General features: G+C 42.8%; 1 protein-coding gene across 1 annotated transcript in view; it reads right to left on the minus strand.

Moving 5' to 3' along the window:
* Nucleotides 1–15,166: 15,166 nt before the first annotated feature.
* Nucleotides 15,167–27,707, minus strand: part of LOC124805730 (acetylcholinesterase-like) — a 92,535-nt gene continuing 79,994 nt past the window's right edge. Inside the window, exons 8-10 of the mRNA XM_047266301.1 lie at nucleotides 24,452–24,575; nucleotides 16,240–16,366; nucleotides 15,167–15,314 (exon numbers count right to left, since the gene is read on the minus strand). Coding sequence (XP_047122257.1) covers nucleotides 15,167–15,314; nucleotides 16,240–16,366; nucleotides 24,452–24,575 — 399 coding nt within the window. The remainder of the gene's footprint in view (nucleotides 15,315–16,239; nucleotides 16,367–24,451; nucleotides 24,576–27,707) is intronic.

Consider the following 27,707-nt stretch of genomic DNA (forward strand, 5'->3'; position numbering starts at 1 on the left):
TTGCTTCATTAATGAAGTGTACCAGCAGTATCTTCTGCCTTGTGGCCATTGATGTTCCGGTGACCTGCCCTGGTCGTTGACGTAGTTTTCGGCAGTGTATTTTCCTCGTCATGTTGATGCTGTCCAGCATGGCGTGTAGTTCGACAGTTGAGGTGTTGTTAGTAGTTTTGAACGTTTATTATGACCTCGATGAACTGGGCACCAGTATCCAGAACATTGTGCTATTGACATCTTGTTGTCGTTTTGCCGGTCGGGTGGAGCAGAACTGATCTTGTTGGTTGGTTCGTGAGCTGACTTTCGGTTGGGTTCCCTTCCGATTAAGGGTTTGTCGGTCTGGCTGCCTGTCTCACCTAACCGAACTTTTGTGTTACCTTCCCAGGACGATCCTAGGAACCTTCTGAGGGCCGCTCCTTGTGGTTTACATAGTGATTTCCCTTTTAGTCTTAAGTACTCTGTGTGGCCCTCAGCCGAGTTTTAGCTTATTAAAATTGCAAGGGTTTTCTTCTTAGGCTTTAAGCCGTAAAGAAAATGTTTCTTGTTTAGTATGTGGCCTTCAGCCGAGTTTCAGCCTTTCAAAATTAAAATTGAAAATTCCTTTTGCCAAGGCCTTAAGCTGTAAATTTGTTTCAAGTTGGTATGTGGCCTTCAGCCGAGTTTTCAGCCTTTTCAGATAAAAAGTTGAAAAATTTTGTCTAGGCCTTTTCTAGTTGGTATGTGGCTTTCAGCAAAGTTTCCAGCTTTAATTAAAAATTAAATTTTCTTGTGTGGTCTTTAAGCCGTGAGATTGTTTGGGTTTTGTTTGTGGCCTTCAGCCGAGTTTCATGTGAAGCATTTTAGGACAAAGCCTTTAGCCTATTTTAGTTGAAATTTAGAAGCTCTTCCCTTTATGCCTTAAGCCATAAAACTGTTTTCTGCATGGTGTGTGACCTTCGACCGAATTTTAGTCTTTCTTAAAATAAAAATTCTAATTCCTTGTCTTGCCCTTAAGCCATAACATTGATATTCTTTAGTATGAGGCCTTCAGCCGTGTTTTACACGGAATATTTTAAGATAAGGCCTTCAGCCTTTTCAAATTGAAAGCTCTTCTTCCTAGGCCTTAAGCCGTTAAATTGTTTTGTCGATATGCGGCCTTCAGCCGAGTTATATGAAAAAAATTATGCTAAGGATTTCAGACTATTTATATTGAAGACAAAAAATGTTTTCTAAAGAAGTGAAACCTCCAGAAGAACTCCTGTACCACAGTTCCTTACTTAGGCCTTGTGCCTTGGATTTTCGATGTGGCCTTGAGCCGATGTAAATTAAATCAAAGGAGGTCTTTCGTTAAAACCTTGAGAGTTTTTTATTCTTGCTTGTGTGATTGTGTGTTTTAAGAAATAAAGTTTACATGTTGAGTCCAATTGACAGTAACTTATTTTGGCCCCTTTCCACAAATATAACCGGATGCGCACTGTCCTTCTAGCCCAGGGATTTCAATGCGCTTGTATACCCACTGAGGTAGAAAATGATCTCATTTGGTTCATGCATCTTGCTTGGGGTCACTTTGGAGTGGCTAAATACAGTAGGAAGGTTGGTGACTATTGTTATATCAGTAAATTAAAGTAGAAGGTGAAATAGTTCTTGATAACTTGTCTGTTTTTCCACAAGGAAAAATTTTCCAGTATATGCAAGAACAGTGAAAAGCATCCTGTTCTATCTATGAAACCATTACAGATAGTGGTTACTAACAACCTTGGACTACTAACTAGAAGCAGAGAAGAAATGAGGTTTGTGGTTTTTTTACTACATTTTTTTCTGAACATGTGTGCCCATATGTGAAACATGCTACCAGAAGTGAACCTATAATTAGAGAGATGCAAAATGGTTAAATACCTAGGCGTCTTCATTCTGATCTAGCTCTTTCACATATTGGCAGTACTTTCTCTTGTAACAAAGGCAAGGAGTTTCTGCAAGAACATGGCATTAAGCTAATATTAAAATCTAAGTATCATCATGTAACTACCCCTGCAGAGAGATAGCAGATGATAAGAACTTACAGTCGCCAAAGGCAATAAAAGTGTCACTAGTATTTATATCAATCTGAGGAATTAATGAATGATATACGTCATACTTCCACAAACTTCACACCAAGGGAATTTATGTTATACCAACCTGTCGATAAATAGTAGTTTTCACACATTCCTAAGCTTCCATCCAATGAATCCACATAAAAGGAAATAAATTAAGCAGTCTGTAATAACACTTTGTGATCTAGCAATGCAATATAACGAATTGTTTAACAGCTATCGGTGACTGATGCACACACATCAGCTGGATGATGGTGATCTCATATGGTGTCAGCCCATCTGTGTTAAATAAATAATGAGAAATGTGAGCTAATGTACAGTCTAAGACCAGAAAAAAGTGAACCATGAAGGAGTATGCGAATGGAACGTAAATAGGTGTATGATATATACTTATACAGAAAAAGAAAAAACTACAATTTCAGAAAAAATGGATAATTTATTCAAGAGAGAGATCTTCACAAATTGAGCAAGTCAGTAACGCGTTGGCACACCTCTGGCCTTTATGCAAGCAGCTATTCGGTTTTACCTTCGTTGATAGAGTTGCTGGATGTCTGAAGGATATTGTACCACGCACTGTCCAATTGCCGCATTAGATCATCAACGTCCTGAGATGGTCGGGGAGCTCCAGTCACAATGCTCCGAACGTTCTCAATTGGTGACAGATCCGGCGATCTTGCCGGCCAAGATATGGTCTGGCAAGCGCGAAGACAGGCAGTAGAAACTCGCCGTGTGCAGACGAGCAGCTTGTCATGGAGGGCAACAACAGAACTGTGGCTGGAGTATCGCCGACGTACCGCTGTACTGTGAAGTTGCCGCAGATGGCTACCAAAGGCACTGATATGAAGGGAAGTGGCACCACCGGTGTCCAGGCCGTCCGCAGACACGTCTTCTGCCTGGAATCCTATTGACGGGAGTAGAATTGTCTTTAGTGATGAGTCCCGCTTTCAACTGAGCCCTGATGATCAGCGAAGACCAACGTCGAGACTCCCCAATCAGTGGTAGGACACCAAACTGACTGTCGCCCACCTTTTTACGGCCTGACAGCCAAGGGTGATTGTCTGGAGCGCCATTTCTTTCACAGCAGGACCCCTTTGGTTGTCATCCGCGTCACCCTTGCAGTACAGCGGTACGTCGACGATATTCTACACCCCGTTTTGTTACACTTCATGGCTAACCATCGTGGGCTTACATCTGATCAAGATAATGCCCGCCCGTACACGGCTCGAGTTTCTACTGTCTATCTTCCTATGTAGAGATACTCTCCCGTGTCATAGGCAACGTACATTTCTGTATTTCTATAAGTGTCTATTGTGACATACACACTGCCTCGTTGTAGAGAGCATAGTATACTGATGAAGGGAAAACTGACTGCTTCGTGAGAACACATTTTCAAGCTTTGTAGCCCACTGTTACTGCAGTGTTAACAAATGGATGCTATCAGTTGTGTTGAACGCAAATAATAAATAGTGCTGTCATGAGACCCGCAGAACACTGCAGATCTTAGAGTGCAATGGTCTGGGACAGCTGACTGCAAACTGCTATTTGTTCATAACTTTGAATGGAATATTAACTATAGGAAACGCTTTCAGCGAACAGTATAGTCTTTCTTCTAAATATCGAGAGAATTAAATTGCATTAGTTTGAATAAACGTATGCTTACATAGAATAGTTTCTTTCTTTTTCTTATTTTGTTTTTGTTTCTATTTTTATTTATTTTTTTTTGTTCACCTCTGGTCTCACAAAAATATTATCACTGTGTATTAGCGGTCAACTTTGTTTCCAGGAAGAACGGAATGCGTAATTAGGCTACTCCTAGCTGTTCGATTTCGTTTGCTTCACGCATGGTACATTGCTGATATACTGACTGAAAGCTAGGCCACTAACCTGATACCGAGCACTTGGCTGTCATGATGTGATTCCCTAGTCGACAAAATGGCAGTTTTGTTGCCTTCCTACATCTGCAAACGTGTACGGAAACTACGTACATACAAAAACAAAATTCTAGATTGTAGCTTCCTGTCCACAGTTCTTACTGGTTTCTTGTGAACTGGACCATTAACAAATGTTGGGACGTGAGCCAACCCAGCACAAACAACGCTACCAATCCGATGGTTTGCGACATAATAAATTTTAAATGTGATCTACATGTCAACTGGACAAAACGTAGGTAATATACCCTCAATGATACAATGGTAGTTCAACACACATATAAATGTTACTACAGAAGTTGATTAAGATTGTTGTTGAAAAGAACTATGTGATCAAAAATTATTATAAAAAGTGTATGTGTGTTGCAAATACGTTATGAGTGTATGAATGTAAATGGTTATTCTTTCATTTGATTATTGTGCTTGGCACATATTAACTACAGACACGAGCAACATCATTGTCTAATTAATTTGTGCAAAGGAGTAGACTTGCTCGTAGCGGAAATGGTGTAAAATAAAACCAGTTATGAAGTATGAATGTGATTAATTGTTAGTTTACTGCATTTCTTCTCTGTGTCTTGAGTACTTGTCCAATTGCAAATGTGTGATAAACTCCTAAACATTAGTACGCGATTCTTACCAACATCGCAGCGAATCTGGGAACTAAGAGACTTATTTTGTGATGCAAATAGTATGATTTATGTCTTCAGAAGGGGCATTATTTTCAATATAATTTTGTATATTTTTCCTTAAGTAAATGACCAGTCTTACCTCTGTAAAATATTAAGTTGCTGATGCAACTGACTCACGTTGCGAATGTTTTATGATGAGAGACTGTCTCGCATTCCTGTAGCGATTTATTCTTATGGTCTGAGTCCTCGAGGATCAGGACCCAAATTTTGACTCATACTGCTATACTTAGAGAAGAACACTTCAATCATGTAAAGTGACCTTCTATGAGAAAGCCAATCAATTACGGAAAAAATTGATTTTTACAATATTCACTTCTAGTTAAACTTTCTTCAATTATTGTTACTACTATATAATGTGCTTAAGTTTATTTCACAGGTTCATTTAGTGAGCACGAAAGCGTCGCGGAGACGCTGAGTCAACTCCAATGGTGGAGATTGCAAGAGAGGCGTTCTGCATCACGGTGTGGTCTGTTGTTAACGTTCCGAGAACATACGTTCCTAGAAGAGTCACCCTATATACAGCTGTTTCCTACGAATATCTCGTGACCTCCCGTGAACCATTCGCGACTATATCAGGAATAGGGGATAGTGGCACTGGTGAACAAAGTACCCTCCAACACACACCGAAACGTGGTTTGCAGATATATGCATAGTTGTAGACACAGATATACGGAACCCATCATTTTACGGAAGTGAATGATGGACTGTGAGAAGAGACTCGAAGCATTTGAGATGTGACTCTGCAGAAGGGTGTTGAAAATTAAGTGAAACTGAAGGTAAAGAGACGCGTTTCTTCACAAACTCGGCGAGGAGAGAAACGCGGGGGAAATACTGACCAGAAGACGATGGTTCAAATGGCTCCGAGCACTATGGGACTTAACTTCTGAGGTCATCAGTCCTCTAGAACTTAGAACTACTTAAACCTAACTAACCTAAAGACATCACACACATCCATGCCCGAGGCAGGAATCGAACCTGCGACCGTAGCGGTCGCGCGCCTCCAGACTGTAGCGCTTAGAACCGCTGGGCCACTTCGGCCGGCTGACCAGAAGACGGGCCGGGTTGACAGGTCGTCTGTTACGACATCTACGAATAACTTCCATTGTACTAGAGGAAGCTCTAACGGGTAAAATTCGAGCGGTTCAAGACAGTTCATTCCGGAACCTCGCGGCTGCTACGGTCGCAGGTTCGAATCCTGCCTCGGGCATTGGTGTGTGTGATGTCCTTAGGTTAGTTAGGTTTCAGTAGTTCTAAGTCTAGGGGACTGGTGACCTCAGATGTTAAGTCCCACAGCGCTCATAGCCATTTGAACCATTTGAGTAAAATCTGTAGGGGAAAATGAGTGTTGGAATGTATGCAACGAAATAATTGCGGACATTAGGTTCAACTGTTACTGTGATATGAACGGATTGGCACAGGAGTGGCAGCATAAAGGAAAAAAGAAACATGCACAGTGGCGCTAGTAGCGGTATGGCAGGACTCTTTCTGTGGTAACAGCTGATATGTGCTTGGGGCTACGAAATATAAGTGTACAGTCATTAACCTTGTGCAGACGTTCTTATTCGGCAGTAGAGATATGTCAGACCAGCAGCCTGCAGATCGGCTGGCTACCTTGGTATTTTTCGTCTCTTAGAGTTATACTATTTTCTTTGCTGAGATTGCAGAGGAACTTGGAAAACGTGAGTTGTAGGTTGCATGAAGTTTGTTAACGTTGTATGCTTGCAGTTCAGTGGATGGAACTTGCAAATTAACTGAGTGCACTCAGATAGCTACAGGACATTCATCATTAGTGCCAGAAATTTCACATATCAGTCTTGTTCCAGAGATACAAGCACGACCAGCCCTCGTTATCAAATCTGTTTCACTGCTATAGCAGCATAGTGTTCAGCACGTCTACTGCTTTCATAATCTAAGCCATGTAGTGCAATTGTGTGCGTCAAAAAGATATGAAGCGTGTGGACTGCGGAAGGGTGTGCGTTTATGACATAGAGCTACTATCTTGCCGCGCGGGATTAGCCGAGCGGTCTAAGGCACTGCAGTCATGGACTGTGCGGCTGAACCCGGCGGAGGTTCGAGTCCTCCCTCGGGCATGGGTGTGTGTTTGTCCTTAGGATAATTTAGGCAAAGTAGTGTGTAAGCTTAAGGACTGATGACCTTAGCAGTTAAGTCCCATAAGATTTCACACACAGCTACGATCTTTTAGCTGAAAGTATTCATGTTATTCTACATACAGTGTCTGATCAAAAGTATCCGGACACTCCCAAAAACATACATTTTTCATATTAATTGCATTCTGCTGCCACCTACTGCCAGATACCCCATATCAGCGACCTCAGTAGTCATTGAACATCGTGAGATAGCACAATGGGGCACACTGTGGGACTCACGGGTTTCGAATGTGGTCAGGTGACTGGGTGTCACTTGTGTCATACGTCTGTACGCGACATTTTCACACTCCTAAACACCCCTAGATCCACTGTTTCCGATGTGACAGAGAAATGGAAAAGTGAAGGGATACGTACAGCACAAAAGCGTCCAGGCTGACCTCATCTGCTGACTAAGAAGAGACCGCCGACAGTTGAAGAGGGTCGTAATTAGTAATAGGCAGACATCTATCCAGACCATCACACAGGAATTGCAAACTGAATCAGGATCCACTGCAAGTACTATGACAGTTAGGCGAGAGGTGACAAAACTTGGATTTCATGGTCGAGCTGCTGCTCGTAAGCCACACATCAGACCGGTAAATGCCAAAGGACGCTTTGCTTGATGTAAGGAGCGTAAACATTTGTCGATTCAACAGCGGAAAAGCGAATCAAGAGACAAAATGTGGCGATCCGATGGCAGAGTGCAGGTATGGCGAATGCCCAGTGAACGCCGTCTGCCAGCGTGTGTAGTGCCAACAGCAAAATTCGGTGGCAGTGGTGTTAAGGTGTGGTCGTGTTCCTCATGGAAGAGGCTTGCACCCCTTATTGTTTTGCGTGGTAGTATCACAGCACAGGCCTACATTACTGTTTTAGCACCTTCTTGCTTTTCACAGTTGGAGAGCAATTTGGGGATGACGATTGCATCTTTCAAGATCGAGCACCTGTTCATAATGCACGGCCTGTGGCGGAGTGGCTACACGTCTGGACTGGCCTGCACAGAATCCTGACATGAATCCTATAGGAAACCTTTGAGAAGTTTTGGAACGCCGACTTCGTGCCAGGCCTCACCGACCGACATCAATACCTCTCCTCAGTGCAGCACTCCCTGACGAATGGGCCGCCATTACACAAGAAACTTCCAGCCCCTGATTGAACGTACGCCCGCGAGAGTGGAAGCTGTTATCAAGGCTAAGGGTGAGTCAACACCACACTGAATTCCATCATTATCGATTTAGGGCGCCACGAACTCGTAAGTCATTTTCAGCCAGGTGTCCGGATACTTTTGATCACGTAGTATAAATTCGACGTGATTATCCATATAATTTTCCTGTCGCTAACATGACGAATAACGCCTAAGGATATAAGCACTGTTCTTGTAGGGAAACTTACAAATTTCTTTCCTTTTTAATGCTGTGGTGTGAAAGAATCCATTATTACACTTCCACATACCTAAATTTTAAATTCTCCTTAAAATCGTGCTTCACAGTATCATGAAAGACATTTTGTTCTAACGAACCAGTGGAACTGCTAATGTATTGTTTTTAGCAGTGAGCATATACAGATACCATTTTCTTGCATAATACACTGTCAAGTCACAGAATTGTGACCACCTTGCAGAAGCTTGAAAACCCACATTTTGCCACGCAGACCGTGTGAGACGTATAGGAAGAGTGTCAATGGCGTTCTGTAAGGTACCGACAAGCAGGTGAAGTCATGTGGACTCCGGCGCCCTGGCCAGCTCCGATAGGTTTCTCAGTTGAAGATCCATGGTGCGAACAGCCAAATCGAGATGGTCCGGCAGATTCTCAACTGGATTTGAATTCAGGGACTGGTGCTCTTCGAGCCACGCACGCAGACTGCGAGCCGTGTGACACGTTGTATTCTGCTGCAGGTATATGCCATCGTGCCGGGGAGAAACAAGCTGATTGATAGATGACTTATACCCTGCAAAGTGCACTCAAGATATTCAAGTACTTTGTAAGGTCAGTTAGAAATGCAAGATCTACTTTCCACAGTGGCTCATCAAACTCTTTTGCTAGCATTTCTTTCTTGTCCATGAATAACACTTCATCTTTACACAAGTTGAAACAACGATTTAAAAGAACACCAGTACAAAATCAGCGTACTTCATAAAAATACGGCACATCGCCATAATCACGGCCCAGCTCAGCAGGGAAGGATTTAAACTTTGTCCAAAACCGTACCATTTCATGTGATTCTTCAGTTTCTCCCGGCGTATTTCTTCCTCGAGCAGTCCACGGCTGTAGTGCTGATCCATAGTGTCCAACTGAGCTCCTGAGAGCGGGCGGCCGTCTTAAATCCCCTCCCAACGCGAGGCGTTCTCTCCGCGGTCCGCGCACCTGACGATGGCGACATATCTGATCGCCGACGTATTGTGCCCGTTGGACACTATGGACCGGCAGTACACCTGTGGACTGTTCAAGGGACCATTTCACCTTATTAACTGTTGTTACAACGCCAAAGACACTTCGAAACAGACAACACTAACGACAGAAAATAAACGCGCTTGTCTTGCAACGCGCATCGGAAACAACAAGCTATGTTTGCAAACAGGTGGGGGAGGAAGTGCTGGATGACTGTGCACACGGGAAATAATTGCGCGCACTCACGGGTGTCCGCCCCTGCAATAACGCGTTTGCCAACCCCTGATGTAAACGCTTCTTATGCCAATTATGGCTACATCTGATTCCTAACTTTTCCATCAGCACTCTCAGTTTATCACAGTACTGCACTGCTGTCCTTATTTATAGCAGTGTAATCCTTGTGTTCGGCTTGGTCGCCCTATTTTGACATCAAACGCCATACACCTTAACACTAGTTATATGTATTTACATCTGTGTTGTACATCACATTCGCAATAGCGTTGCTTAAATCCGATTCAGGCGTCACTTTTCAATGAAACGTTGTGCTGGGACTGTGTTTCGTTGGTACGTGTTTCTGATGGGTACATATCACGCCTGTCATCCTTGGTTAACATCTACTCATTCATAGTATTGTCATTTCATTGTATAAACACAAATGTTGAAAATAATACTTAATTCAGTTAAACTGCTTGAGATTTTTGAATAAAGAGAAGATCTTAGTTTCACTGCACTACTCGGAATAGTATGGTGAATGTATGTGCTTGTTTTATTTATATACTGTTCGAATATTTGCATACATAACTAATTTTGGACATTTTGACCAGCACTGTTTCTTATGGAACTAAGTCATGAAATCTTGTTAAAGTCCATCTCTGGAACTTGCTTAACTGTTGCTCTCTGCCCTTTGACATACCTTCCTGCTCAAGTGGCTTTTGCAGTAGACCGAATGGACCCCAGTCATGGTGACGGGTAATTTCTTATCACTCATTTGTTGAAGTGAAGATTGCAGCTGGAAAGGCATGTTTCAGGGAACACTGTTTTAATAGCTTCAGTTGTAGCCATTTCAAAGCCGAGTAGCTGCGGTTTTTGGTGACCACACAGATATGTTATTTTTAAATCAGGAAAAATGGCTTTCATATATAGTTCGGCTGCTGTATGGAAACACAACAAATTAAACAGGAAATACCTCCATCTTTTCTACTGGGCTTCCAATGTCAACGTGCATGGTGTAAAATTGTTTGAAGTTTGAACTATTTCGAACAACTGTCAGGTGTCCCGTCCATCAGACAAATTCCATTTTCTCAAAAAAAATTTTTTTTTTTTTGCTTCTTCATCACCGAACATCATGATACTTCTATCAGAAACAGCTGTAACGAGTACTGATACCTTTGATGTTGTGCCGTATCGATATTAAAGAAGGCACTGGGGCGTAGGCGAATCAAATCAGGCGATGTTGCGGGAATTAGATTAGGAAGTGAGACGCAAAAAGTAATAGATGAGGTTTGCTATTTGGGAAGCAAAAAACTAACGATAGCCAAAGTTGACAGGATATAGACCGTCGACTGGCAATGACAAGAAAAGCACTTCTGACAAAGAGAAATTTTTTATCGTCAAATACAAATTTAAATGCTACGAAGTCGTTTCTGAAGGTATTTGTTTGGAGTGTAAACTTGTGCGGATAGTAAATATTTCAGACTAGAAGACAATAGAATCTGTCTAAACGTACAGTTGCAGAAGAAAGCTGAAGATTCGATGGGCGGATCATGTATCAAGTGAGAAGGTACCGAATACACTGAGGGAAAGTATAAACCTATGCTATAATGTGACTAAATGAAGGGACCGGCTGGTAGGAGACGTTCTGAAACAACAAATGGACGCCCATTTACTAATGGAGAGAAGTGTGGAGAGTAGTAATTGTAGAAGGAGATCAGATCAAGAGATAAATACAGTAAGTAAGTTCAAAAATATGTATAATGCAGTAGTTATTCGGGGATGAAAGGGCACAAGACAGAGTAGCGTTGGGAGCTGCAACAAACTAGTCTTCAGACTGAAGACAGCAACAACGAGAACAACCAATCTCATCAAATGACGAGCTGCAGACACATGAAGTTTTCAGGGATTTAAATCTTACTATGAGCTCAGCTCGCGAATACGCAGTTCACGGAATGAAAGCACGGAGTTCAGTCAATGACTCTGAAATGTATCCTACTACGAAGCACTGACTGGCCATGTGTGTCACGTAGTGGCTGATCTCAGCAAACGACCAACATGGAGGCGTTTTTCATATTCTGTGAGGCGTTCAGAGAATTTTACTGCTATTGTTTCCAACAGTGATAATGTGGTTAGTGATTTGTCTTTCAGTGATTCAGATTCTGAAGAACCTTTGAGTCTAAAGAAGGAAGTAGTGATGGAAGTGGTGATAACGATGAGTGTGCACAAGCCCATTCAAAACATGTTCGTACTGCGACGCAAACTGAGCGAAGTAAGAGGCATCGGAAAAAAATTAGTAATAACTCAGTTTCCTTTCTTTTCAATGTTTGCGATGGCGTATGAGCAGATTTTTTGAATAAATATTAATCACAGCAATCATTTGAATTACTTATTGTTTTATAGAATATATGGTTATTGATCGAACTGGTTTGTGACGAGACCAATGCTTACTGCTTACCGCACACGGAAAAAAAAGAAAGACGAGCAAGAGAGTCAGAGGAAAATTAAAGATGATGATAATCGGTTGATTGGTGATATGTATTAAATATTAATATACGCACAACCACTTGGGAAATGAAATACGATCGCACTGGATCAAGGTAACAATCACTGCTAAATAGTTGGGAACAAATGATATTGATCTACCACACAACTTCTGATTGGTCAGTGGAATTAGCCACAACCGTCGACATCTATTACCATAAATCTTTAGAAATTCAATATATATTGTAAAAGTGGGTAACTTTGTGGCAAAGGTATTACTTTGTGGTACCAGCATACTCTAGATTTTTTGTTCACAAATATTGAAACGTGAGTTAAATTGCACCGGGTAGCTCTTGTGGCAGTGTGTTCTATCTCATTTGTAGGTGGAAGAACGTTGATTTCTTGGAAATTATATTCTATTGAGTATAATTTTGAAGAGGTAACCAAATGAAGGTGTGCCGATATAAATAAGTTACATGTGGTGACCGTTCATAACATTCTGCTAAGCTACTGAGAAGTGAAAAGTTATTCTCGTAAATTAAAGGGGTATCTTCGTGACAGTACACGTAACTGCAGAACAAGAGTATGTGATATAAAGTATCCGGACGCCTGGCTGAAAATGACTTACAAGTTGCGACGCACTCCATCGGTAATGCTGTAATTCAGTATGGTAATGGCCCGCCCTTAGTCTTGATGACAGCTTCCACTCTCGCAGGCATACGTTCAATCAGGTGCTGGAAGTTTTTTGGGGAATGTCAGCCCACTCATCACGGTGTGCTGCACTGAGGAGAGGTGTCGATGTCGGTCGGTGAGGCCTGGCACGAAAACGGCGTCCCAAAATATCCCAAAAGCGTTCTGTAGGATTTAGGTCAGGATTCTGTGCAGGCCAGTCCATTACAGGGATGTTATTGTAGTGTAACCACTCCACCACAGACCGTGCATTACGAAAAGGTGCTCGATCGTGTTGAAAGATGCAATCACCATCCCCGAATTGCTCTTCAACAGTGGGAAGGAGGAGGGTGCCTAAAACATCAATGTAGGTCTGCGCAGTGATAGTGCCACGCAAAACGCCCTCTCCATGGAAAACACGTCAACCGTCTCCGAATACTACTGTTCGCACTACACACGCTGGCAGATGACATTCACCGGGTATTCGCCAACCCTATACCCTGCCATCGGATCGCCACATTGTGCACCGTGATTCGTCACTTCACACAATGTTTTTCCACTGTTCAGTCGTCTAATGTTTACGCTCCTCACTCCAAGCGAGGCGTCGTTTGGCATTTAGCGGCGTGATGGTTCAAACATCTCAGGTCATCAGTCTCCTAGAACTTAGAACCACTTAAACCTAACTAACCTAAGGACATCACACACATCCATGCCCGAGGCAGGATTCGAACCTGCGACCGTAGCAGTCGCGCCGTTCCGGACTGAAGCGCCTAGAACCGCTCGGCCACCGCGGCCGGCCCCGGCGTGATGAAAGGCTTATGAGCAGCCGCTCGACCGTGAAATCCAAGTTTTGTCACCTCCCGCCTAACTGTCATAGTACTTGCACTGGATCCTGATAGAATTTAGAATTCCTGTATGATAGTCTGAACAGACGTCTGCCTATTACACATTGCGACCCTCTTCAACAGTCGGCGATCTCTGTCAGTCAACAGACGAGGTTGGTCTGTACGCTTTTGTGCTGTATGCGGTCTTTCACGTTTCCACTTCACTATCACATCGGAAACAGTGGACTTAGAGATGCTTAGGAGTGTGGAAATCTCGCGTACAGACGTACAACACAAGTGACACCTAATCACCCGTCCTCGTTCGAAGTCAGTGAGTTCCACGGAGTGCCCCATTTTGCTCTCTCACGATGTCTGATGACTACTGAGGTCGCTGGATATGGAGTACCTGGCAGTAGGTGGCAGCACAATGCACTTAATATGAAAAGCGCATGTTTTTGGGGGTGTCCGGATACTTTTGATCACATAGTGTACGTGTAACAACTGAAATTAATGAAATTAAGAACATTTGTAACTGAGTTACCGAAAGAGAGAGTATTTTATTTTCCATAATAACTTTGCTTCTAATTGTAGCACGAAATTCCTCCGATTATTGTATTAAATTTTTTAGGTTTTTCTTTTCTCTCGTATCACCGAACTTGTTAGTAAGTGTGTAATAGTTTGGTGTAACTACCTTCGATATAGAATACTGTATTAAATAAGTTGTGACTTGCTTCGCTTTCTCGTAGGCTTTCCCTGAACAGATACGCAAATGAGTGTAACCGTTTTGACTAACTACCTTGCTTGGTTCAGGTCACTTACATTTCTCATTCTTATTTCGTTTCAGTAAGTGTAGTTCCGGTCATTTCAGCTTTATGAAAGAGTAATATATCTCCATTTTGTTTGTCTTGGACATCAAGTTACAATTTTTTAGCTGTGGTGGGGGCGGGTGAAAGGGTAAGTTTGTGACAGTAAATATTTCGTTTTCCGAATAGCTAGTAGGGCAAAAGAAAGCTAATTTCAAATTCATGTGATAAAGATAATAGAATTCTACATATGTGGCATCTAAGAGTCTCACTTCATATTTTTAAAAGATTATCTTACAAAAACTGCTAAACGTGTTACAAAGTTACCCACTTTTGTGGGTATATCCTTTTACAGAGAAGACAGAATGTGATTCCTAGAAAAAACAAAACAAAACAAGGAAATTATAACGATGCCAAAGTAATTCGTTTGTTAAACTCTCTCGCGTTCTTGCGTATTTTAAATCAGTCTTGGACCTGTGGCAAACTAGATTCGTTGAGTAGATGGAAATAGCAAAACAAGAGCTGCCATTTTCATCGCAGGTTGTTTTACGTTTGTTAAGATAAATTCTCAGCTTACTGTGGGAGACGCAACGGGAAACATTTAATGAGTCATGGAGTCGTTTACGCTTTATCACTTTGAAAACAGATGTCCCAAGGAGTGAGAGAAGGCAGATATTTCTACCTCCAATGTTGATCTTGCTTAATGGTCATGATAAATATAGAGATACTTCAGGCTACACATGTAAGTACCAGGAGTTGATTTTCCCAAGTGCTAAATGTAGACTTAGATTTGATTCTAAATATCTTTTTTATGCAGAAATATTCCATCACTGTCAATAGGCATAATGGTCTGATGCCGCTTGTGGTCGGCAGATACCAGCACACATATCATTAGAGATGCAGTTTATTCACACATTCGGCAATATGCAGTGTACAATGCAGTAGCGAACGTTGACAGTGCCTTATTGAGGAAGGATTTGTTTCCAAAAGTCCATACGCTCCTTGAGGAGATCTTGCCGGGTGACAAACTCCAGCTTCATGTCCAGGTAGTTAGCAGTTTCCGCCGTGAACTTTTCCCAAGTTACTGGACTTCCACCTGTTGTAGGCTCTCTGCGGAAACAAAACGTCCACAATAAAAACCTCGACATAACCACTTATCCAAAAGGCACCCACTGTCACTAAGCACAGTACAACAATAAGCAGTAACATACAACTACTTCAGTGATCTAATGACGGAAGTAAACTGGTGATTAGAAGCGTAAGAATCACGCAGTAGTGAAATGTTTATGACAATTGTGAGAAACGTATGGAAATGACGTCACATACTTTATAATGTATCGAATATTCACTGAGGTGTGATGTACTTCTTCAAAAGACCGGCACTTGCATGCGGTGTCAACAGATACTTTTCAGTACACTGAAGATCAAAATAGCATACTGAAGTCAAGGGAGAGAGCAATGTGCACAGGTTTTTCTAATACTCAAAAATCTAACTGCATAAATTATACACTGTGCATTTGTACATATTTATACATACCGGTTTTATGAATGATGTGCCCATGAATCAAATGAGGCCTACATTTGCAGGTTTTTGTCAAAGGAAGTTACTATATGAAAGTAAATAATACAGGAAAAACATTTATATCACTGAGATATATTAGATACAGCAAAAAATGACGTAAGTGTGTGTGTGTGTGTGTGTGTGTGTGTGTGTGTGTGTGTGTGTGAGAGAGAGAGAGAGAGAGAGAGAGAGCGAGAGAGAGAGAGGGGGAGGGAGAGAGAGAGAGAGAGAGAGAGAGAGAGAGAGAGAGAGAGAGAGGAGGGAGAGGGAGGGAGAGAGACTACTTTCTTTGAGTGCGCCTTATTCACAGCCTACTACGTAAGAAAAGCCATTATGACTACCAACCATTATGCCATGAAAATGATTTACATTACGTTTTGAGATACTGAAATATCCTCTTCCCAGTATTATAATGCTCATACGCGACGTCTACGGCAATAAAATTAAGAGATTTAGTAGTCTGGGAGTACTTACCCGAACTTAGCGAAATTTGTCCACAGAGTTGTTAGCAGCTCAATCACCTTCCCGTCATTAGAATTCGGGTCCATGTCTGGCCCAAATGAAAGAAACAGGTATTGTGTTTCTGCTGCGTGGCTCATACCTGCAACAGGCGTCTCAGAAGAAAATACGACCTTTGCTTCATAACAGACATAGCTCCAGCTAATCGCGTTCACTAAGTGTAAGAAATGAAGGTTCTAGTTGTAGTCCGGCATTTTTTCTTCTACCATTTCACTGCTGATGAATAATTTCGAGAGAAGAACATTTCTCTCATTAATTGCATTCATTCTGGAACTATTAAGCAAGTTTTGATCTTATCTATGTATACTGGCGAGGCAGATGTGTATGTGTTATCAACAAACAAGTGACAAGAAGAAAATAATTTTTGTTTTCCTTTAACAGCCATTTCTATTAGTTTTGTCATAATCTGTTTAAAGAATCGTAAAAATCATCACATGTGTAAATGTGTGCAGTATACTTTTTCGTATTATTTAGGCAGTCATGAAGATAATGTAACTGAATGTTCGGGCTGTAAGCCCCTGTCGATGGTTTTTGTTGTATAGGAAGTGAATTTCCGTTTTCAAACTCCACTTCATGCCGAAACGTTGGGTTTTCTCCAGCAGCAGTAGTTTTTTACATTATGACGCGGTACCATACCAAAAAAACTTTTATGTCGACCAAAAACACAATGTTTCGACACATTCTCGTAAGTGTCATCTACAGTGCGTTTTGATTCACTTTTATAAAATATCATACAAACATCATGATTGTTTTCCTGTCTCAAGTAAGAAACTCTAGCCTGTGCATTTTGTTTCATTCGCTTGAATTACTCACCTAAAACTACATTATCTCTGAAAATGAACTGCAGCTTTCTAAACGATAAAAGGCATAAAAAGAAATTCATTTTCACAGGTAGTGTAGTTTCATGTGAACCATCGAAACAAATTAAACAAAACTGTTGTAGGCATCAAACAAAAAAAAAAAAAAAAAAAAAAAACAGCCGTGAACCATGTATGAAATTTTACAGAAATAATTTGAGACGGACAGAAGTTGACTTACAGGTATCGGAACACGTGTTGATAAATAGTAAAAGAAATCATTATGTTTTGCATAAGGCTGAGTTTATAATGCCCTGATTTAATTTTTTAATTGCTTTAAATTTGCCTTGTAGTACCTTCTGTAAAAATTAAGAGTGAATCGAGTTTGTAAATGAAAAGATAGGAAATAGGGGCAAACATAGCAGTTACCGATCAGGGACATATATGAAATTTAAAGGTCACATTATGTACGACTTGGAGAAAGGACACTACATTTGTGGAGCGTTAGCTTCGAGGCAACACAATTCCGGCGTTGACTACAGTGAAGAGGAAAGTCATTGTGACCTACGTTGGTGCATCCATAGGTGACGGTCGTAGCGGTGGATGGTCCACTAAGATAATAGATTTACACTTAATTTATCCTTGATATTAATGGCTGAGTTCTGTGACTGTGAATTAAATTACTTGAAGACATAGAGCAGGGAGCTGTTAATGGCTGTAACCATCAGTGTGTCGCGTCATCGAATACTTTGCACGAATCTTCAGTAAAGGATGCAAAGCTTCCAGCTGCTAACGTACCACGAACCTGACAACAGAAAATGCAGATCTGCGTACCAACATGTATAGTAAAATGAGAAACAACAGTGACATCAAGAGTACTTCCATTTGTTCATCCTGTCACACTGCCCTCGATGGAATGCAAGTCACTGATTTTCGCATAGGTCGATCACCGTAGATTCAGTACTTTTAGCACTTATTTTGTGTTAATCATAATTCGCCCATTTGTAGGCTCCAAAACGTTCATTTGCATCATGATAGTATAACACAAATTTTCTGAACACAAAATATTTCCGATTAAAAAAGCATTTTCCTAAACGGATCGTACCTTAAACCACACTCCTTGAAGATTCCATGCTCATCAAACCCTCAAATCGTGCTTCTCATACCTTCTTACTTTGTAAATTTGCTGCCGAAACTATTGGTCTCTACACACACTACAATCTCCCTCCTCCTCCCCCCCCCCCCCTGCATGCACACAGACCAAGGATCCGAAAACCTCTTTCCGAACGTTAAGTTTTATCTCCAAATAATTCACTCATCATTATATTAACTTAGACTTTTTAGAAGCTTCCCCATCTCGAGTCCAAGAATACTACTGCAAAAAATGTGTTACTGACTAAACTAGAACGATTTTAAACCCTACCCTCTTGCCTGCAATGATGTGCTAACCTGCTGTAATCCCATACTGTAACACGACCCACCTAAAATATAACATAATGTATCCTCGTGATACACTTGAATTAACAGCACCCATCGGCTCATCGGCTCCATCAATACAGTACTCCACTCTAAGAAATCACCTGGACCCACTCTGACCAATATATCTGACTAAATGGTTACATCTAGGTCCCACTATCTTCTACACTGCTACCGAAGTCCTGAAGCAGATAAGTCCTAGAGCCCAATATTCTCCAAAAAATTCAGCTGTCCACCAGTTTCGCATTTTATCTAAATGCCATACTCCCTAAATGGTTCCGACTTCCTTTTCTCCCAAAACAGATATCTTTGTTCAATCCCATATCCATTCTATCACACACATTGTGCCCCTCCCCACTGCATTCAGTTCCCTATAAAATATGGCCGGATGGTTTCTAATTCTGAGAATTTGCGTAGTACATACTTTCTGATTACTCCCACATCAGCTCCCAGTCAATACCACACTTCTACCTCTATTTTCGTGCTACATTCTCACCAAACCGCTACAGAACCGGCTCCCAAGTTTCAGAAGTTGTTAACCGCTACATAGACCACCCCTGCATTAATAAAAAGCTTTTATTTGTGGTTATTACACTTCATGTTATACGAACATGCATGGCTGAAGTGCCACCACATAAGTCCGTCCGGTCCTCCTCCCTGTTTCTGACGGGCAAATATAATGAAAACAAAGCATGGAAACTTGCTTGACGTATTTAATATCAAAGAGCCTCCCCAATTTCTTCAGTCACGCAACAAATAAAATCAGCAGCCTCCACCATCTATAGCCGTGCTGAGACGTCTGACCCATCACAACTGTTGAAGCTCTGTTTCCTTCAATTTTCTGTGCCATGTGCTCTTCCGTATTGTGTTTTATACACAGCCTTCCTGCCTGTCTTTATTCTCAACTGATTGCGTTTGTGACGGCCGCGGTGGCCGAGCGGTTCTAGGCGACTCAGTACGGAACCGCGCGACTGCTACGATCGCAGGTTCGAATCCTGCCTCGGTCATGGATGTGTGTGATGTCCTTAGGTTAATAGGTTGAAGTAGTTCTAAGTTCTAGCTGACTGATGACCTCAGATGTTAAGTTTTTGATTGCGTTTGCTGTGTCCGATTCTTTTTGTGCTCATATTTTAGCAGAAATACAGAACGACTGTCTGATTTATTCATCTACTTAGTTGGAAATTATATGTTTATTTTATTAGTAATTGTAAGATATATTAAGACTTTTTTTCTTCATTGTTATTTTGAAACCTGTGTACAGGCAGGCCAGCAGCAGCATACTACGCCGCTCTTGGGCCTCAGAGAAACACAAAAGATACAAATGAAGACATTTAGAGAAAAAAAAATACGGTGGACATATAAACGGAGATAAACACTTCTTAAAATACATGGAGCCGTTCACGGGCGTAGAGTCCAAGATAAAATTCGTTCAGACACTTGGACACATACAAAGACGAAAATTGTTACACGTGAATGTAGGTGCACAAAACCAATAACACTGAACCACTTAAGCACAAAACGACGGCACACACAGAACACGAGGCGTTGATCTCCGGCACGCAAATGTTCACTAACCGTGTACGAGTCCGGGGACCTGCCAAGAGAGGAGGAGGGGGTATGAGAGAGGGAGAAGGGAGAGCAGATGCCATGGGCAGGGGAGATAGATGGAAGGAAGGAAGGGGGTGGGGAAGCCCGGAGGAAGAGGGGTGGAGGGAGGGGACGAGGAAAAGGAAAGAGATGGGAGGGAGGGTGCCTAAAGGAAAGGACACAGGAAGTGGGGGGGGGAGGAGGGGAGGATCAAAGTTGATAGGAGGGGTAGATTGAGGGGAGGAGGGCATCATCAGGGATGGGGAGCTGGCGGAAGCCACCTTGGGAGAGGGTAAGGAGGGTGGAGAGATGGAGACCGGGTGGTACATGGAAATACAGGTGCGGCAGCGGGTGGGGGTGGGAGAGGATGGGTGAGATAAGCAGATGAGGAGGATCGAGTTTGCGGGAGGTGTACAGGATCCGTATTCTTTCAAGGAAAAGGAGGAGGTGGGGGAAGGGGATGAGATCGTACAGGATCCGCGTGGGGGAGGGCTGTCGGATGCGATAGGCGAGGCGGAGAGCATGGCGTTCAAGGATTTGAAGGGATTTATAAAAGGTAGAGGGGACAGAGATCCAGGCCAGATGGGTGTAACAAAGGATAGGGCGGGTGAGGGATTTATAGGTGTGGAGGATGGTGGAGGGGTCCAGACCCCACGTACGGCCGGAAAGGAGCTTGAGGAGATGGAGTCGGGAGCGTGCCTTGGCTTGTATTGTCCGGAGATGGGGAGTCCAGGAGAGGCGACGGTCGAGGGTGACGCCAAGGTACTTAAGGGTGGGAGTGAGGGCGATAGGACGGCCATAGATGGTGAGATAGAAATCAAGGAGGCGGAAGGAAGGGGTGGTTTTGCCTACAATGATCGCCTGGGTTTTGGAGGGATTGACCTTGAGCAACCACTGGTTGCACCAAGCAGTGAACCGGTCAAGATGGGATTGGAGAAGGTGTTGGGAGCGCTGCAGGGTGGGGGCAAGGGCAAGGAAGGCGGTGTTATTGGCAAACTGGAGAAGGTGGACAGGGGGTGACGGCGGCGGCATGTCCGCCTTATACAAAAGGTACAGAAGGTGGGAGAGGACGTAGCCTTGGGGCACACCGGCGGATGGGGAAAAGGTGTAGGAGTCTGTGTTATGGATGGTGACGTAGAAAGGACGGTGGGAGAGAAAGGAGCCGATCAGACGGACGTGGTTAATGGGAAGGGCGAAGGTTTGGAGTTTGAAGAGGAGACCGGAATGCCATGCGCGGTCATAAGCTCGTTCGAGGTCTGGGGAGAGGAAGATTGCGGACCGACGGGAATTAAGCTGGTCGGAAAGGAGATGAGTGAGGTGAAGGAGAAGGTCGTCGGAAGAGAAGGACGACCGAAAGCCACACTGGGTAACGGGAAGGAGGCAGTGCTGGCGGAGATGCTGGTGGATGCGACGGGTGAAGAGAGATTCCAGGACCTTACTGAAGACCGAGGTAAGGCTGATGGGATGGTAGGACGAGACGGCGGACGGCGGTTTGCCGAGTTTAAGGAACATCAGGATATGGGAGGTTTTCCACAGGTCGGGGTAGTAATTGGTGGACAGGATTACACTGTATTGCCTGGCCAGGGTGGAGAGGAAAGAGACAGGAGCTTCATGAAGGTGACGATAGGTGACACGATCGTGACCAGAAGCGGTGTTGCGTTTTGTGCGGAGTGTAGCAATGAGATCCTGTGTAGTGATAGGGGCATTGAGTTCCGTGTGTACAGTGTTGTCCAAGTACTGGAAACCAGGTGCGAGGGGAGGGACAGAGGTGTCAGTTCGATCGCGGACATCGGGGAAGAGGGAGTAATCGAACTGGGTATCATCGGGGATGGAAAATACATCGGAGAGGTAGGAGGCAAAGTGATTGGCCTTACTAAGGGTGTCAGGGAAGGGGTGATTATCATGGAGAAGAGGATAGTAGGGAGAGGGTTTAGTTCCGGTAAGGCGACGGAAGGCTGACCAGAACTTGGATGAGTTGATAGGTAGGGTAGCATTTAAACAGGTGCATGTCTGTCGCCAGTCCCGGCGTTTCTTAGCCGCTATTAAGATTGAAAGGCTTTTTTGTAAAACGCTAAGTAATATTATCATCCATTCGAGAACTGTTTCTCAGCTTTGAAGATGACAGCATATTCTAGAAGGAAGAAGTGGTTATTATACATCTAAAGTCTGACGAAGAAGTTCCAATCAACATCACCTTCGAAAATGAAGACATCCGCAGAAAAACGGGTTAAACGTCAATTATAAAAACTTACGGATAAGTGCTGCCATCTGTTGCTGGGTACAGGAAGTATCAAAATTAACATTGATCTCACCCCTTAATATCACTCAGGGGTGAGACCAGTGTGAATTGCGATAGTTCCCGTACCCAGCAACAGATGGCTACGCTTATCTCTGAGCTTTCACATTTGAGGGTCAGCCCGTTTGTTCGCTTATGCCTTTGAATGTTTCATGTTATATCTTTAAGCAGGCGCACAGCTGTACTGACAACTCGTTGGAGCTGTGACTGGGGCAACATGGATGATCTCCATGTTATGTTTACAGTCATTCCTTGATTTATGGACCTCACTTCCTTGGTCTCATGATCACCGACTGTCATCAGTGATTTTCTGGTACTTCGGAAAGCAACACTAACAAGGGAACCTCCCTATCGCACCCCCTCAGATTTAGTTATAGGTTGGCACAGTAGATAGGCCTTGAAAAATTGAACACAGATGAATCGAGAAAACAGGAAGAAGTTGTGTGGAACGATGGAAAAATAAGCAAAATATACAAACTGAGTAGTCCATGCGCAACATAAGCAACATCAAGGATAATCTGAACTGAGGAGCGCCGTGGTCCCGTGGTTAGCGTGAGCAGCTGCGGAACGAGAGGTCCTTGGTTCAAGTCTTCCGTCGTGTGAAAAGTTCACTGTTTTTATTTTTCCAAGTTATGATCTGTCCGTTCGTTCAATGACGTCTCTGTTAACCGTAATAAGTTTAGTGTCTGTGTTTTGCGACCGCACCGCAAAACCGTGCGATTAGTAGACGAAAGGACGTGCCTCTCCAATGGGAACCGAAAATATTTGATCGCAAGGTCATAAGTCAACCGATTCCTCCACAGGAAAACACGTCTGATATATTCTATACAACACTGGTGACGGCATGTGCGTCACATGACAGGAATATGTTGTCGACCCACCTAACTTGTACACTTGGCGAATGGGTAAAAAGGTTCTTCTACCTTGCCCGATTTAGGTTTTCTTGTGAATGTGATAATCACTCCCAAAAAAGTGATAAAAATATAAGAGTTTTTCACATAAACTGCAGCAAATGAATGCAACAGTTTCACAGTCTCACTGTTTTCCCTGTGCTCTATCAAAACATATGTTTTCAACGTTTTCAAATTTTTCCGTGTGTAGACCGTCAAATCCATCGGACGGACGGACGGACGGATAATAATTGCCTGAAAATAGAAGATTAAACTTTTCACTCGAGAGAAGACTCGAACTAAGGACTTCTCGTCCCGCAGCTGCTCACGCTAACCACGGGACCACGGCGCTCCTGAGGTCACACTCTCCTTTATGTTGCGTATCTTGCGCATGGACTACTCAGTTTTTATATTTTGCGTATTTTTTTCATAGTTCCACACAACTTCTTCCTGTTTTCTCGATTGATCTGTGTTCAGCTTTTCAAGGCCTATCCACTGTGCCAACTTATAACTTAATCTGAGGGGGGTGCGATGGGAAGGTTCCCTTGTAAGTAAGGGAAGCTATAGCGCGGAGAAACACACCCTTGTCTCAGGTATTTTTACTATGATATTCTCGCATCTCTCTGTCACCACAACATCGTTATTATTCATCATCATCATATCCCTTTCCTTCTCATCTTATCTTTGTTTTTCTTCTGTTGGTTCTGCCAATTCTTAAAACATTATCAGTCAGAGGACATCTTTTCATCGTAGAGCTACTTTTATCGCGTTAGCTCATTTCCCTAAAAGTTGTACAGCCCATAATATCTTAGCGTGTAATATTTCGTCCGTGTCTGCTATTCCGTAGGTTTGTTCTTTTTCTCCGACTACTTCTGAAACTGTGACTAAAACCTCCTGAAGCTGAATAATATTCTCTCAATATTTTTATTTCGATTCATATTTTGCTATTTTGTTTTTCATATTAATTTTCCCTAGTACGTCGTATCCATATCGAAATCCATCCAAGGAGTATTCCAAAATACTGTTAAATCACTATAGCTTGAAAACTCTTGCATACATTGTACTATCGTAAAATTATGTGTAATTTGTGGTTGAAAAAAGTATTTCCTGGCAATACTTACCGTATTCTGTGGCACCGTAGCCATTATAGTCGAAGTAATACAAATAGACAGGTAGGTCACTGGTATTTGCCACAATCCTGGCTAGTTCTTCAGCTGGCTGTATGAAGCCCATATCAGAATACATCTGTAAACAAACAACAAATAAAAATACCACTACCAAGTGAAGAATTTCTGCTATTATCATTCTCTGCTGTTTTTTTAATATTGTATCCCATTAGCTCATTAATAAGATGGTGTAAAGGTGCCGAAAAGTTATTGTTTGAAAGTAAAGGAAGTAACACAGGAGTGATGCAATAAATATTGAACCGTTCAGCTTCACTAAGTCGATGATGTTGGAAAATTATCCTGCAACAAACTGTGCACTTTTACAATATTATTGTGGAAACGCAGACTTCAGAGTACTTGAAGTATAATGTTCAGTGAATTCGCGACCATGGTTTTCCCTCAAATCTGGGCCGTATGAGAATGTGACGAGATAGGCCTAAATTTACCAGGAAAAAAAGAGAGAAAGGTAATTCAGGAATTATTCACAATCTGTGAAAAGAAGGCTTTGCCTCGACCCACGACTGTAAGCACACATGTTCTTCACAGTGCTATTTCTACAGTGTAATTCATGCAAGTATCATCACAAAGAAACAACGACTACAGGATTTACGTGGCAACAGTTTGCTTGCATTACACAACTGCTGCCTTCACAATCTGGTCGTGTTTATCAGCTGAAGTTTTCTGCTATTTCGCAACAGTCTTACAGGATTTCTTATGTTCAGCGGGTGACTGATGAAGCAAATATGCTTTTGCCGATACATACTGACTGAGAATAGTTCAGAGGCTCACGACAACTCAGGAAGCAATCAGACAAGATGGAGGGAATATGTAATCTACTTAACCCTTCAGCCAATACATTTGTTGGTCCACACATCATTTGATAGGATTTGGTGGGTAAATAAAAATTAATTCTCGAGTAAGCCTCGTGTGGGTGGGAAATAATGGATGTGTGAATTGTTTGTCGCTTTGTCTATAGAAAGACGGAGCGAAGAAACTGCGCTTGGGTGCTACAGTAATAAATGAAACTGAAAACAGATTTCACATGTATACATGTATCTAATTATTTCATCTGACTTTAATCACCTGTCAGGACAACCCTTAAATGAAATCTCAGTATCTTGTATTGAAAAATGTGCAGCCATTCGGATCCGCAGGGGGAGTGTGAGAGGGGGGCGGGGGCGACGTCCACTCACCCCGGTGGAATCTAGAGTAAATAGTGTCGTATCTTTCTTCTTATATAGTGATACATGGTACTTCCTGGAATTAAGGAAAAATTGGAAGGCAAGGCCCTCCAATATATCTTTCTTTTCACACAACGTGTTTGTTTAACAATATACAGGGTGGTCCATTGATAGTGAACGGGCCAAATATCGCACGAAATAAGTATCAAACGAAAAAACTGCAAAGAACAAATCTCGTCTAGCTGGAAGGGGGAAACAAGATGGCGCTATGGTTGGCCCACTAGATGGCGCTGCCACAGGTCAAACGGATGTCAGCTGCGTTTTTTAAATAGGAACCCCCATTTATTGTTACATATTGGTGTGGTACGTAAAGAAATATGAATGTTTTAGTTGGACCACTTTTTTCGCTTTGTGATAGATGGCGCTGTAATGGTCACAAACGTATAAGTACGTGGTATCACGTAACATTCCGCGAATGCGGACGGTATTTGCTTCGTGATACATTACTCGTGTTAAAATGGAGTGTTTATCAATTGCGGAAAAGGTCGAGACCGTGTTGATGAATGGTTGTTGTGATCATAATGCCCAACGGGGGTGTGCTCTGTATGATGCTCGGTGTCCTGGACGACATCATCCAAATGTCCGGACCGTTCGCTGGATATTTACGTTATTTAAGGAGACAGGAAGTGTTCAGCCACATGTGAAACTTCAACCACGACCTGAAACAAATGATGATGCCCAAGTAGGTGTTTTAGCTGCTGTTGCGGCTAATCCGCACATCAGTAGGAGACAAATTGCGCGAGAATCGGGAATCTCAAAAACGTCGGTGTTGAGAATGCTACATCAACATCGATTTCACCCGTGCCGTGTTTCTATGCACCAGGAATTGCATGGCGACGACTTTGAACGTCGTGTATAGTTCTGCCACTGGGCACAAGAGAAATTACGGGACGATGACAGGTTTTTTGCACGCTTTCTATGTAGTGGCGAAGCGTCATTCACCAAAAGCTGTAATGTAAAGCGGCATAATATGCATTACTGGGCAACGGAAAATCCACGATGGCTGCGACAAGTGGAACATCGGCGACCTTGACGGGTTATGTATGGTGCGGCATTATGGGAGGAAGGATAATTGGCCCCCATTATATCGATGGCAGTCCAAATGGTGCATTGTATGCTGATATCCTACGTAATGTTCTACCGATCTTACTACAAGACGTTTCACTGCATGACAGAAAGGCGATGTACTTCCAACATCCTTTCGTGTCCCAGTCCTAAAAATGTCAATGCGGAATGGTCAATTACTCCCGAATATTTGTGCCAAATTTTGCCCAACTAGCGGTACCATTGAACGATCTCCGAAAGAAAGGAAAAAAAAACAGAATGGGGCCCTTCCCAACAGGCGTCTTTTGAGGCCTTAAAGAAAGCTCTAGCGCCGGCCGAAGTGGCCGTGCGGTTAAAGGCGCTGCAGCCTGGAATCGCAAGACCGCTACGGTCGCAGGTTCGAATCCTGCCTCGGGCATGGATGTTTGTGATATCCTTAGGTTAGTTAGGTTTAATTAGTTCTAAGTTCTAGGGGACTAATGACCTCAGCAGTTGAGTCCCATAGTGCTCAGAGCCATTTGAACCATTTTTAGAAAGCTCTAACCACCGCCCTTTGTTGGCTATGACTGATTTCATCAAGGACTTCATTGTACAAACAGAAGCCTCCAAGTTTACGTCTGCTCGAAGAAGAGTCTTGGAGACGCACTGCAGCTTACGATGATTTTAAGTCGTATTTGGGACACCAACCATTTTTGTTAGAAGTCGATAATCTTGGTTTCAGCTGAGTGTTGGCGAGACCAAGTAGAGTACGGCGAACTGCTAGACGGGCAGTACGTATTTTCACATATCTGTTTAAGGTCAGATATATCCGTGGTTCGGAAAATTTTGTGACCCATGGCCTAAACGGAATGTTGGACCACTACTCGGAGGATCAACTGACGGTGAAGAAACTCCAGAGGGGGCTAGTCTGGAGGCACTGGTTAATC

The sequence above is a fragment of the Schistocerca piceifrons genome, chromosome 7 (assembly GCF_021461385.2).
Source record: "Schistocerca piceifrons isolate TAMUIC-IGC-003096 chromosome 7, iqSchPice1.1, whole genome shotgun sequence".
NCBI classification, from domain to species: Eukaryota; Metazoa; Arthropoda; class Insecta; order Orthoptera; family Acrididae; genus Schistocerca; species Schistocerca piceifrons.